Source organism: Hyperolius riggenbachi, chromosome 5 (assembly GCF_040937935.1).
Source record: "Hyperolius riggenbachi isolate aHypRig1 chromosome 5, aHypRig1.pri, whole genome shotgun sequence".
Taxonomy (NCBI): Eukaryota; Metazoa; Chordata; class Amphibia; order Anura; family Hyperoliidae; genus Hyperolius; species Hyperolius riggenbachi.
This window is the reverse complement of record NC_090650.1, coordinates 307,649,646-307,664,637: the sequence shown is the minus strand read 5'-3', so window position 1 is coordinate 307,664,637 and position 14,992 is coordinate 307,649,646. Positions and strand designations below refer to the sequence as shown.

Genomic DNA, 14,992 nt, shown 5'->3' with positions numbered 1-14,992 from the left:
ATGCTTGTTTCTGGTGTGATTCAGACACTACTGCAGCCAAATATATCAGCAGGTCTTTCAGGCAACTGGTATTTAAAGTGGATCCGAGATAAACTTTTACTCATTGCATAACTGTGCCCCTTACATATAGTTTACATATATAGGGCGTACCTCAAGCCAAATACTTTTTTTCTTTAAATACCTTAATTCCCTATAAACTAAACCAGCCTCACCCACAGCTCCTCCAGCGCCTAAGCATTCTGTAGCAAGTACTCATGGGAGCTTTGTCTGGGGAAAAGGTGGCTTTTCCCGAAGGAAGAGGAGGCGTTACCAGCCAGAGATTTCAGAGCAGAGGGGAGGAGATAATAATAATATACGGTTTACAGCTAGATTTACTGTGTAAACTATCTAAACTTTAGATGAGATATATAGAGACAAGTTACTTGTTTATAGTTTTTCATCTTGGATCCACTTATAAGGAAATAAATATGGCAGCCTCCATATACCTTTTGCTTCAGGTTCCTTTAAAACCTTTGTAACCACTGAGAGGAATACTGTTGGGAAGTCTATTGTATGCCATTAGCACTTCCCAGCTCCCAGTGCCTTTGAGAAAACTGATGGGCGGAGCTGAGGGCTGTTATGTCAAGCTCCAGCTGGAGTGTCTTGGCGGATCTTGAACTGTAAGCTTGCACTGTGTGCGATTCCTTTCTGTGGGTACTTCAGAGGACCACTTTCATGAACATTTAAAATGCACGTGTTTGCAAATGTGTAAAATGTACACTTGTGCCAGAGTAACTGGCACTATATATTTATTTTCTCCTCTGTTGTCACTTAGTCAGTTTACACTGTCATAAAAAAGGGTCCGTTCAGATCCTATGTTAATCAATATGATTCATTTACATTGTTTGGTTGGAATGGATCAGTTTGGTCCATTCTGCTGAACGGACCACACGTTTGGGGTGGTAGCAATTTTTCCAGATCGACTGATGCGTCCAGCAGCCAAAATAGTGTGCAAATGAGTAAGGAGACTGACTGGCCAGTGTCCTTGTGTAGATCCTTTCGATTGAGTGGTTTTGTAGAAAAAAAAGAAAACCCTCTGGAATCCTATGAGGAGATGAACTAGTTCAAAACCTGTCAGAATTTTACTGCCTACCATAAGCAACAGCAACATAGGAAAAAAAAGTAATCTATAGTACATCTTACTCTGGGACAAATGTACATCTTACATGTATGTATTTTACAATGTTTTGCGATTGTGGTCCTTTAAGTCGTGAGAATTCTTATTTCTAATATTAAGATAAGGTAATCGCTAATATTCTGGTTTCTATTTTCCAGGATGACGGAGGGAAGGGCCGAGGAATTGTGAAAGAGCAAGGAATTCCCATCCCATCTCTCGTCGTCGTTATTGCAGCAATTTTCATTGGTTTCTTTTTAGGGAAGTTCATCTTGTAATTCAAGGCATGAAGTGTTTCCACTCTTTTTGTTCCCTTCTTGGCCGGAAAGTTGTTTAGCTGCCATGTCAGTTTATGTACAGCAGCATTTTTGGCATCACAGTTTTCAATCTGAAGTCGATAAACAGAATAAAACAAAAGAAAAAAAACTGTCTGCGGGACAAAAGTGTGTTCACGCATTGAATGGGAGCTCATCGCACATCCAGTCCTTTATGGGGAGAGATGTAATCTACAAACCTTCATTTCTGTGGTTTTAATGGGTTTCAGAAATACTGTTTTGTACATATTATTTTAATCATTTTAAAAAAAATTGTCAACTTTTTGCAACACTGTTTCCTTAGATTGCTAATCTAATTCAGGTATAAGATTTGAGGTATTTGGGGGTTGTCTCTCTTCTGTGTAAAAGCTGAATCTTTTATTTTGCAATGTATATCTGTATTGGCAGTTCAGGTTCTCTGTGAGGCAGATGTGGCATATTTTTTTTTTCTGCATCCATGTCCCATTATAATGAAGGTTGAAAGGAATAAAACCAGATAACTCTATAGATATATATATTTTTCCTGATGGCTAGCCTTTCTGTGTCTATTTAGTAGAAAAGGGTCTGAGAGTTCAGTGTATTGTGCTGCTAATTTTGGTACCTGTAACATAATGGTTTCTTTATGTCTGTAAAAAGCAACATCTTTTTCTGTAGGCGCAATGAAGTAATGAAAGTATGTGTGGAGATCCAATCAGTATTAGATGAGGTAAAGTCCACCATCTCAACAAATACTGCAGTGGAAGCTTATTGTATTGTCTGTATCCTAGTCTTGTTCTGTACAAAACCTCTTTGTAGCAAGCCAGCCTATCCGAGATGACTTCTACAATCTGAGATGGACTTGTAATCACTGTTTGAAGCCATCAGAACTGTTGCATTTTTGAAAACCTGCTACAGCATTAACCTGTTTCTGCTGCCCTGCTGGTGGTGTCTAGTATGTAAGCATAGGTTATGGCAATCTGTTATAAAATGGCAATTTGGCCACAAGTGTCACCTTGTACCAGTTCCCTCTAAGCTGCATTCTCCTCTCTCCCCATGCCAGTTAAATGACACACACCCCCTAGGGTGCTGACTTCTCACTCCTGACCTACTGAGCATCTTGCTTGTAAGGTTGTGGAAGATTTACTAGGTCAGATTCTTCCCTACTATTACCCTGCTTGTCTAGAAAAACTTTACTGCAGTTGCTTATTTGAGCAGCACCTAATAAACAAGTAGAGGAAAGCGTTCAACATAGATGTTGACAACCATACTTGTTCTGCAGGATGCCAGATCCTTGGAAGGTGTGTGAGGTTTGATGCCATTGTGGGGAGTGACAGAGTTCCCTGTGCAAGTTCCTCATTATTGCAGGAGGCTCATGAATTTTTTGGTTGACTGGCAAACATCATGCATTTGCACAGCAGATTTTCACGAGTACATATTGTTACAGTGCCATGCAGTTCAGCGCAGGGCCGCAAAACTCCCCGGCAGCAGTAAATACTATTCCCCCTCCGAGTTGTCGCAACTCGGAGGGAGATGTGATTCCAGGTCTGGCAACTGCCGGAGCCCCAAATTACCACTACGTGCCCCGTGCAGCATTACATTGCTGCTATGGGGCTCCCAGTCTCAACACTCAGCAGCAAGATAACTTGCTTTGGATTTTCACCACTGAAGGCATTACTTGGTAACTAAACTGCCTAATCACATGTGAAATTATGAGAAAAAAAGTAAGAAATATGAGTATTTTACATCTAACTTACTTTGGATTGCAGATTAGTGATATACTGTTTTTTCTTAAAGAAGTAGGGACAGCATGATGGTGTAGTAAATGGCACTCTTGCAGCACTAGGGTCTTTCTTTGACCAGGACGCTTACCTCTCAGTTTGCATGCTCTTCCAGTGTTTGAGTGGTTTTCTTTTGGGCATTTTGGTTTCCAGACACATCCCAAAGACATGCTGATAAGTTTATTGGCTCCCCCTTAAAAACACACAAAAAAAAACCCTTAGCATATAATAGGCTTGAGATTTCGACCATGGTAGGGATCATGTTGTGAACTCCTCTGGGGAAGAGTGTGATATAACTGTAATCTGTAAAGTGCTGCAAAAGATGTCAACACTATATAAATGAATATTTATAATAATCTATATTTGGGCCAGCTTGAGGGGAGAAGTTAAATGAACTCTATCAAACACTGCCTTTTTTTTTTTTTTTTTTTTTGGCAAACCTCATTAAAGCATGTAAAAACAATGTAAATAAAGCACTCTGCACATATTTCTGTTTGCAGTGATTTTTTTTTTCTTAATGTATGTATACGACAGCATGCCCTGAGGACACGGACGGCAACGCGGTAAAGGAATAATCCAAGTTTGTAGGTGATGCCAGGAGTTAAACAATAGTGCTTCAGCCAATAGCATGTAAGAGGAGCTCTGCCTTCTCTTGCTACTGTCCTGCAGTTCCATATGTGCACAGTGTTCTGTCGCAAAGGAGGGCGGAACACTTCCTTTGCCGCGTTGCCGTCAGTGTCCTCAGGGCACGCTGTCGTATACTTACATACATTAAGAAAAAAAATCGCTGCAAACATAAATATATGGCGAGTCCTTTATTTACAATGTTTTTACATGTTTTAATCATATTTGCTAAAAAAAAGCATTGTTTGATAGTATTCCTTTAAGATCTGGGATTAAGTTTTAACTTGTAACAGGAAAAAAAAATATGTGTGCATTATTTGGGCACAATTCAGTTTTAGTAGCTCCTAAACCATCGCCTCGTTACTATTGTTGTCTGGTATTGCAACACAGCCATACACTTGTAAGCATTTATGCCACTGCAGCAGCAATTTCCATTAGTGCGATCCGATTGCGATGCGATTTTGGTCAAAGCGCAATTGTCGTCCTGCCGCGTTTTGTATGCGATTGAGCTGTACTATGAGTATAGTAGCTCAATCGCATGGTGGAAATTGAAACGCGATCGCATTTCATAGTGGAAAAGAGCCCTTAGACTACTTTTACAGCCCAAACAGGAAATTTGTTGATTATTTAAATTCTTTTTACAGCCGTAAAGGAAAAGTACAATGTTAACAGACCATGCAGTAAAGTTTTGTTTTCTGCAGCATTTTGCTGTTCAAGACATTTTGATTGCAATTCCATAATAGATTTCTTTTCTGGCTAACAAAGTTGCTAATTATAGCAGGTTTTACCCATTACAACACATTCTTTTTGTTAATACAGTGCACAGCACAATGGAAGTGTGTTTGGAGCCGGACGGTCTACTATAGTGACAGAGGCACCCAGCTCTGAAACCACTCCCATTGCACCATGCTCTACAATATGAAAAATATAAACCTTTTAATAATACCATTTTTTTTGTGGTGGGGGGTTGAGAACTCTGCCAGTGATCTTACATCATGGTTTAGGCCTTGTTCCTACGATGCAGTGCACAGGTTTGTGCATTTATACAGCAACTCACAAGAAATGCATTACTGTCCGTTGCAGCACTGACCACTTTCAACCATATTGAATGGGGCAGTGCTGTGCTGCATGCAAAAATGCATGCAGCAGTGCATACTTATAACACACTGCTGCACAGCACCTAAGTGGGAACAGTCAGAAAGTGCAGTGTGATTGCCTTACGTATCACATACTGTAAGTATTGCGCTAAAATGCCTGGCAATGCATATACTGTATGGAATGAGGCCATAGCTTTTTTTCGGGGGTAAAAATAAAAAAAGCCCAATCTGACAAAATTATTTAATAAATAGGATCGTTCTTGAAATTCAGTTTTGAGTACAGTTTGCAGAGTTAAAACAGACTTGTGTCCTGCTGCTTCCCTTGTCGCTCAAAGAGTCTTACAGCTGCTGGATTCCATCATGCTTCCTCCTGCCATGTTCATACAGGGAATCCCGTCATCAATACACCCATGTGAAGGCTACAACTTTACACTAAGCCCAATTTAGCAGCAGGAATTTCATCCACTACCTAGCAGGCTGCAAGTGCGTAAATGCATAAACCATGCCTACCTTATCACTACAGTTTCTGAATTTGCCATATAGAAGAATACTACTGACCTCTTTCAATCGGTTAGAAAAAAAGGATTTTGGAGCTCAGCTGTGAATTTGGGGGTATTCCACTTTTATTTAATTCCTGGAATAATCTTCCAAATGGGCCGATGGGAAATAGAATCTTTCTTTGTAGCTGATGATGCATCTCTACAGCTGATCCCGCAATACCCAGCAGGTTCCTGTATTAAACTGTTTTGTGGTCCAGTAGTGAGTCTCTTTGCTCCGGAGTCAGATTTCCTTGCTGTTCTGCATTGGCAGCTAACCTTATTGAAGCCTTGCATGGTACATTTCAAACCATAAATCTAAGGAATAGTGTTGTGAAGGTTATGTATGATTGACATATTGTATCTCATTAGATACTGAATTGTGGCAATTTTTTTTCTTATAAATGGGAACTTGCTGCGACAGCCCCCACTCTCTTCCACAAAGTACTGTGATTATTGGAGGAAATATCCAGTTACAGCTGGCGGCTTGTTATGCTACCTTGATTACTTGAGCATAACATGGAAACAAACCACAAGCTAGCCAGTCATAGTACCGTATATATGCCAGACATGTTTGGGGGTTATGTCATTGTGATATTACAACAGTTGTGCTGACAGCCCTGTGTTTTTGTTGTTTTGTTTTAAATGCTATCCACGGCTTACAAGTCATGTGGACATGTAAGCCAGCACTAAGGTGATCACACTTGAAATAGATTTAAAGGCAATAGAACAAAATGTTAGACGTTTCCACATCCTGTTGAATACATGCAGTGTTTTACATTTTGCCAAATTTAAATTTGGCAAAATGTGAAACCTATTACCATGCCTGCTAGCTTCATTTTTTAATTACCCGCTGGTTTTGAGGGTAGCTCGCCTAGGCCATATTAAAATATTGTGAGTACTGCTTAAAGTAAACCTGTAATGAAAAAGTGCCCCTATGGCGTATTTACCTAGGGAGGAGGAAGCCTCTTGATCATAATGAGGCTTCCCCCTTGTCAGCCTCTGGAATCCAGCGCAGGCACCCCCTTAAAATCTGCCAACAAACGCAGTAGCAGTTGCAGCGCGCGACAATATTTACAATCTGCGCTCCTGCGCAGGTGTAGTACAGGCTTCCCCTCGGGATTTGGTGGAAATGTATAGCTAAACCCAATTCGGTGCACTCTACTCGAGTCGCCTGCACCGTAGAACGACCCCGATCGGCTTTGACCATTTCCACTGGACCCTGAGGGGAAGCCTGTACTGCTCTTGCACAGGAGCACAGATTGTAAATATTGCTGTATTGTTTGGGGACTGCCCGCATTGGATCCCCGATGTTGAAGAGGACTTGGAAAGCCTCATTAGGATACAGAGGCTTCCCCTTCCGAGGAAAGTACCCCCCAGGTGCATTTTTTTCCCTTACAGGTGTTCTTTAAAGCGGTGTTCCCCAACCCTGTCCTCAAGGCCCACCAATAGTTCATGTTTTGTGGAAATCCACAGAGGTAGTTAATGTGCACTGCTGAGACACTACTCACCCCACCCGTGAAGGCTTGTAGGTTCCTGCAAAACATGCACTGTTGGTGGCCTTGAGGACAGGGTTGGGGAACACTGGCATGAAGGGTAGTAAATTGGTGATTGTGTAGTTGCAATCATGGGCACAAATCTGTGGTGAAAACTTCAGGCTCTCCTAGATGGGTTATGCTATAGAAAGTCTCTTTTTTGCTATTGCAGCAACACACCAACTAATTTCTCCTACCTTTCAGCAATTCTCACTATATTCAGATGTGCATATTCCAGTTTTGTTTTATAACTTTTCTCCAGCCTTAGTAAATTAACCTGTGTGTTCCATGTCAGAGCTTTATAATGTTTATACATCCATGTGAACTGAACTCAAATCTAAATTTTAACATTTTGCATGAAATGGTTCAACGTGAGAGCTTTCTAAGACGAATTTTAGGAAAGAAAAGTATATGCTGTAATCCAAAATAACCAATCGGACTTCCATTATAGTCAGAAAAAAAAGTGAATGAGAGCTAATCGGCTGCTATGGGTTACTGCAATCTGTGCTGTGCACTTTGCCTTATTGGATAAGCCTGATTGTCTCCATTTCACTGCAGAGATAGGTGCAATGGCATTGTGTAGTTCTATGATGTGTCATGTGCTGCTGAATACTACATCTACCAGTACACACCTGAGTAGGAGGCAAGTATGGTGACCTCACCAGTTACACTACAAACTTTCTTTTTTTTTTTTAATGGTGTTTAATGCTTTGTCCTGTTGTTACTGCATATGCATCTTATTATGGATCAGTAGCATGGCCTGTTTATGATTATTGTTAATCATTTGTTGTGCCTTCTTTTTCTAAGCCTGTTTTCCTACATTACCCATTTTGCTTTCTAAACCTCATGTTAAAAAAATTGCATTCTGTTATATTGTACTTTATGAAAAAGTTACACATTGCATCATTGTACAGAAACAATAGTTGCTCTATGGGTACGTTAATTTGTTGCAGTAAAGTTCTCATGTTGCATTTAAAGTAACTGTGTATTTACTGGGGATCGCACACTTTTCCATCACTCTTCCCACCTTCTATACTTGCTAGAGAAGCAGACAGTGCGAGTGAAACTCCAGTTTTGATTAAAATAAATAAAATCTTCTCCAAGTCTTTTTATCCACATTTGCAAGCACGTCAATTGACTACAAATATTTCATGTAGTGGCACCTTAACAGAAATGGGTTAATCAGTTTGATTTTAGATTCAATAAAAAATTCTGGCCCTCTATCGATGTTTGATCATTTTATCAATCAAACTTTGATCAAGAAAGGCCATTCTCTGAGTGGTCAGGTGTAGGTGTGGGGCAGTGAGTGAGGGCGGCACGCAATTTGTCAGTTCAGATTCCTGATGAAATCTGATCTACTATATAGTAGTACAAGTTGGTAAGCAGGTAAACGATCAATATCCTGGAGACATAGATTGGTTGTCTCACCTAATATTGTATGGCCACCCTTACAGATACCGGGGCAGGTGATGCATTTTTTAGAATGATAAAATAAAGTGCAATTGAGAACATCACATGATCAATGTCAGTGTTTTCTTAACGGAATCTGAATGCTTGGCACCATGGACTAGTATAGCAGAGATAACAAGCTCATGGAAATAAACCCCAGCACATTGGTGGGGCTACCTGAAATCTACAACTAATGCCTTGTTTACGAGGAAACATTCACATTTTTCAGATGGTTTTAGAACTCCAGAAAACCGTTACCTGTTAAATGTGAATGTCCTCCATGTTGAAAAAAGTCTTAAGCTACCCATACACTATCCAGTCTTAATTGTACAATTGTATGTCTTGTAACCTCTTTGTAGTTTAATGTCCAACAAATTGAGAATACTTTGAAAAGGTTGTTTAGGTTTCATTCAACTTAGAGGTGGTAAGATTGAATGAGGCTGTACAGTGAAAAGTCTATGGTATATGGCCATCTGAACTGCCAGAATCACTGTGTTTTGCATAAAGACGATAGCATGAAGTTCTGTGTCAGGTTGTCACAGTGCATTGTCTGGACTGCTTTGGGGTTTTTGATGAACAATTGAGCACAGAAGAGTGGAATGATTACTCATCCAGTCTCCAACCTTGCTGGGAAGGCTTTGTCATCCATATATATTGTATAATGGGAAAGACCTGCTTTTACAGCAGTTCTAGAATGGTGGAAAATGTATCATGGTTGAATAAGAATTTATAGGTTATTGGGATGAGATGTTTGAAAGTAGATCTCCAAGCAAAAACAGAGGCTATTAAGGCCCCTTTTTCAGACTTGTCGGCCTGTGTCTGGAAGGCTGCCAACTCTTCCGTGCTGGTCTGCTCCTCTATGCACACTCCAGTGTGTGTTTTATTTACATAAGCCAGCAGCTTCTCTGCTATCTTATCAGTGATAGAAGAGAGCTGGATAAAAATCCTCCTCTGTTAGGCTGTGAAAGTAGCTGGCTGACACATACTGAGGAATTACAAACACAGGCACATGCAGAGCTGTCTGCAGGAAGCCTGTATTGTTCAGTGCATGAGAGAAGAAGGGGACAGAAGGTAAACACACAAATGATCTATTGAGATTTAAAAGGAAAGCTGTATACAGCCTGCTTGTGTATGGATGTATTTTCTATGTGTGGACATATTGTACATCAATCTACTTCCTGTTTTGGTGGCCATTTTGTTTGTTTATAAACAAACCTTTTAAAACTGTTTTTGACAACTTTTAATGCGGCGGGGAGCGGCGAAATTGTGACAGAGGGTAATAGGAGATGTCCCCTAACACACTGGTATGTTTACTTTTGTGCGATTTTAACAATACAGATTCTCTTTAAGTATCCCTTTAATAAATTATATCAGCTGTGCTCAACCTGCATAACATCAGCCACCTATTTTGTTGGCAACCAAAAATGTCCTAGTTCTGGTGGAGCGCGCACTCTCCATGGATTACTTTAATCTGTTAATTCTTATCTGTTTCCTTGTAGTAGCGCTCAAGTTCCATAAGCTCATAAATGTTATCTTTATCAGATGACTTTCCTCTGAATGGAATACACCTTTATATAACACAAATCACACAATAGTACAGCCAGTATGACTTTTATAAACTACCCCTTGTGACCATAACTTGATGCTTGTTGGGCAGTTCAGGATGCCGGATACGAGCGTCTTTTTGCTGCAATTTTTTTGCAGCTGATTTGCGGCATTTGTAAGGGTGGTGCGTGTCTGTGTTACACATTGGCAAAACATCGCAATATGTCACATGGCTGTGCTCAGATGTAACCCTCTTTGGGGGGGGGGGTTACCAAGCACCTGGCCACCAGTGCAGGTGAGCAGCTGACAGATGATAAATTCACCGTTTTCAGCCACCCATGATGTAAGGTGTCTGAAGGAGAATAGTGTACTCACCAAGCAGTCTAAATGCAGACATGTCCCTCAGTATCCCTGCCACATTCTGCTTACAAATGCAAACTCCTCTACCAAGATCAAGAGTTAGAGTTGGGCGAACTGTTAGCGCAACTGCAGCCGAACTGTTCGGCTGCCCAACCTGTCATGTGGCTGTGGCTCTTACTACTTCCGGGTCGCAATGACCCGGAGTAGTACGTCTGCGCTGGCCCGGGGAAGCGCGTCCTAGATCGCACTCCCGTTGCCGGGCACTCTTTGCGCATGTGTGTGACGTCACTCATGACGTCACACACATGCGCAGAGAGTGCCCAGCAACGGGAGCGCGATCTAGGATGCGCTCCGCCGGGCCAGCGCAGACGTACTACTCCGGGTCATTGCGACCCGGAAGTAGTAAGAGCCACAGCCACATGACAGGTTGGGCAGCCGAACAGTTCGGCTGCAGTTGCGCTAACAGTTCGCCCAACTCTAGAGTTAATGTTCCTGTCTCCAATGAGTGTCTGGAACTAGAAGTTACAGTACCCAACAGTGTTCTCCCCAGGCTCTTTTTTAGCCGGGTGCTCCACCTGACTAGTTTTGGTGAGCACCTGGCTGCCATTGGCTCACCTCCTCCTATTCTGTAAGCAGAGTTGCACACAGAAGCATCGGCCCTGCATTCTTTCATCTCACCCCACCGGCTGGAAAAAAATCCTGGGTAGAACACTGCCCAAGAAACTAGGGTAAATCAGCTTTAATGGACTTTCCCAGGTGGAGGGGAGTATACCACATACTCTTTAAAATATTTTTTTGTTGGCGTTTTTGTTGGGGATCTGCTGTAACTTTTGAGAGTGGAGTTTTGTTATATTATGAGGTAGCTTTAAATCACACTACAGATTCTGTACTCTTTATGCAACTTTTAATATTTTTTTACTGAAAATTGTTGAGCACTATGGTAGAAATCTATAAGGTGTTAGTCCTTTTTAAGGAATCAAAAATAATTTCAAAATTTGGTAGAGGAAGTGTCCTTTCCTGTAGTAGTCACACACAATAATTTATTCATTTCAAAGTAAATGTTTGGTCACAGTTCAGTGGCTAGTGGACAGCATGAATGATTTGGATTGCTTTGGTCCAAGATTCAAACCTTAGCCTGGGCCTGATCTGCACAGACATTTTATGCATTAGGTTTTGCGCCAGTCAGTCTCCATCCACAGTCCCAAAGCCCACTGGTAAGTTTAACTGTACCTCTGCCCCCCCCCCTAAATTTGGCCCGCTAGACTATGGTACGCACATAAAATCTATGGTAAGGTTTAGATTGTGAGCTCCCTGACAGACATAAAAGGTGTAGCGTTGTCTGTAGAGCCCTGCAGAAAATGAGTGTTCTATGACTATTTAGTAATTTTTTATTTTTTTTCAATCAGCCATACATATTGTCCAGTTATTCTATAAAAGTCTCATGCTTTTGATCAATTAAAATGGTGAAAATTATGCTGCTAAAATACCTTTATATTCTCAATTAAAATAATTGGACATGACAAATGAACAATGGACCTTTTTTTTTTTTTTTTTTTTTTAAATTACACATTAAAAACCTTGTGGTTAACATTGTAAAACAATCTTTTTTTTCAGCTGAATTTAAAAAAAACCTTAAAGGGACTCTGAGCAGTGCAGAAACTATGGAAAGATGCATACCATTTTGAAGCTCTCTTTCTCCTCTTCCCAACGATATATAAACCGCCGCCCTACGCCTTTTAGTTTTCGCTATTTTCGCGATCGAAATTGCGACCACCCCGATTTCGATCGTGAAAATATCAAACTAAAAGGCGTAGGGCGGCAGTTTATGTGGAGAAAGAGAGCTTCAAAATGGTATGCTTCTTTCCATAGTTGCTTGTATTACACAGGACGACTTTTTCCCAAAGTCAGCAGCTGAATGGAGCTGCCGACTTTGGGGGAAAAAGTCGTCTTGTGTAATACAAGCAACAATGGAAAGATGCATACCATTTTGAAGCTCTCTTTCCAACGACACATAAACCAGCCCTACGCCGTTTAGTTTTCAATATTTTCGCAATTGAAATCGTGACGGCCACGATTTCGATCGCGAAAATAGCAAACTAAAAGGCGTAGGGCGGCGGTTTATATATCGTTGGAAAGAGGAGAAAGAGAGCTTCAAAATGGTATCCATCTTTCCATAGTTTCTGCACTGCTCGGAGTCTCTTTAAACAGCAGTAAAATAGAGCGCCATTTGTGTGACATTCAGATTACATCTAATACATATCAAACGTTGGTTAGATAGAATAGTCAACTTATAAGATGGGTTTAAAGGAATTCGTAAAGGAATATTAAGTAAAAAAAAAAAAAATGATTTTAACTTACCTGGGGTTTCTTGCAGCCTCCTGGAGTCATCCTGTGCCTACAATGTCCTGATTTCCTCCGGCCAGCCATGGCAACTCCTGCAAAGCTGGTCAGTTGCTGGCTACTGCAAATGTGTGGCTCCAAGCTGCACGCACCCTGATTGGAGCGTTGTGTGCATGCACAGTACGTGAAAATCCCTACTGAGCATGTGCAGAGCGGTCGTGGCCGTGATGGTGTGATCGGTGTGCATGCGGCTCAGGGCCGTGCTTACACAGTAGCTGGCAATGAGCAAGCTTTGCTGGTATTGGTCACGGGTGGCCAGAGGGAATTGGGGGGACGTCGTGGGCACAGGACGACTTCAGGGGGCTGCAAGAAGCCCCTGGTAAATGTAAAATCATGTTTTTGTCTTAATCTCTTTAACTTTATTGATATATAAATCTTTTTATAATTGGATAATAAAAATAATTTCAAATTATTTTGTTGCAAGCCAAGAAAATTCCTATCAGACTGCAAGGATAAGTGTTGCTCAGTGAACTACAAATCTGAATATGATACAAATTATCGTGCGGATTTTATGGAAATGTCTGCAGCTTGAGAATGGACTATACAGCTGCTGATTTGGAATTTGGTTCATTTTCCATCTGCATACATTTTCAAAATATTAGCATAAAATTTGCATCAATGTGGAATTTGTATTTAATTGACTATTCTTAATAATTAACTTCACATAGCTGAAGTTGTTAAGCTTGATTAACAGCAAACTTTGCAATTCCCACCTGTTAGGCCTCTTTTCAGTGGACTGCAGAACTACTCCTTTATCAAGCAGCTGGCCACAAGCGCTGTTCAGCTGCAATTACATGCAGCCAAATGGCAGCATTCGGTAATGCCACGCGTGTCATGTTTGACACGTGGCAGTGTTACCTGTCGCGTATGAGCATGGCAAACTATGTGCTCAGATGCAACTACATATGGGGGGGGGGGGGGGGGGGGTGGTAAGGACCGCCTGTCTATCACTTGTGCCAAGTGCTAGCAAGTTCCCGACTGGTGGACAAGAGCAACTAACTGGAGCTGAATTGCTCTTGTGGAAAAGAGGCCTTGGATACTCTAAAAAGTGGCTGTGTTCTATATGCAAGTAAGGCTTAGTTTACGTGCAATGACAACACAAATTTTGGCCAATTAGTTTACATGCAATGTCAACACAAATTTTGGCCAATTTATGGAAAGCAGAAATAGTTTTGTGAACTGATGCTATGTAAAGCATAGGACTGGTTCACAATCCCTTCACAGTGGTGCATTTTCAACAGATTCATTGGACCCATTCTGGTAATTGCAATGCAAAGTCTCGACCTGCACAATTTTGGTGCACATATGGTGCAGAAGACAGAAACTATGAAAGCCTATGACAACAGACAGTGTCCATTCTCACTATACTGTTTGCTGTATATGTTCTTGTCACCTTCTTCTGTGTTGCCAATTATGGCAGTGGGAGCTCAGTCAGGAGTGTAAACCACTGGATTGAAATGGAGCAATGGGAATTCTCCATCCCCTGGGAGAATTCTCATTGGTGCATCACTCCGTGGACCAATAATTCCCCGGGAGGGATGTCCCATTTGGTCTGTTTCCCCAGCAGTTGATTATGCTTTTGTCTGGACTCTGATCGAATGCACAGTGATGTATATTAAGAACGAGGTGACACACTGATGAATACTATGTATCTGAACATATGCTGCAAATGTACAGTTGTGCAACTGGTAAAGTTTGGCCTAAAACTAAAGCAGACTGAAAACATTTTCTTGCCATATGTGAGATGGAGTAAATGGATGATGATTAACAAAAGTGAATCTTCTTTTTGTAAGTTGCAATAGAAATACATCAACTTATAATTGATTGCTATGAGCAGTCTTACATGATGCCTTGGTTTTCTCCAGCCTCATATATGTGCAGTCTTCATAACATATTAATGCAGTGCAAGTCAGATGCCAGCAGTTTTTTTTATGTATAGATTTGCCTAAGTAGCCAAATTGCACATTTCTGAACTGATTAAATTGTGTCCTGTAATGTTACCTGCAAAACATGCACTGCTGGTAGGACTTGAGGATAGAATTGATAAATATCTTAAAATTTTCATTGCCTCTCTGAGGTAGCAGTCCAGATTAAGCGACTGTAATTACCATTTTGTTTTGTAGCAAGCTGATATTTAAAAAATTTAGTTAAACTACAAAATGGCCTCCGTAACTTTTATTTATTTATAACAAAAGTGGCGTTGCACATTTAAGGTATCTTTC

At 40.9% G+C, this 14,992-nt stretch overlaps 1 protein-coding gene across 1 annotated transcript in view; it reads left to right on the top strand.

Annotated features, from left to right (window-relative positions):
- VAPA (VAMP associated protein A) overlaps positions 1-8,530 on the top strand; it is a 98,516-nt gene extending 89,986 nt beyond the window's left edge. The window contains exon 6 of the mRNA XM_068237167.1: positions 1,315-8,530. Coding sequence (XP_068093268.1) covers positions 1,315-1,431 — 117 coding nt within the window. The 3' untranslated portion in view covers positions 1,432-8,530. The remainder of the gene's footprint in view (positions 1-1,314) is intronic.
- The last annotated feature ends 6,462 nt before the right edge of the window (positions 8,531-14,992 follow it).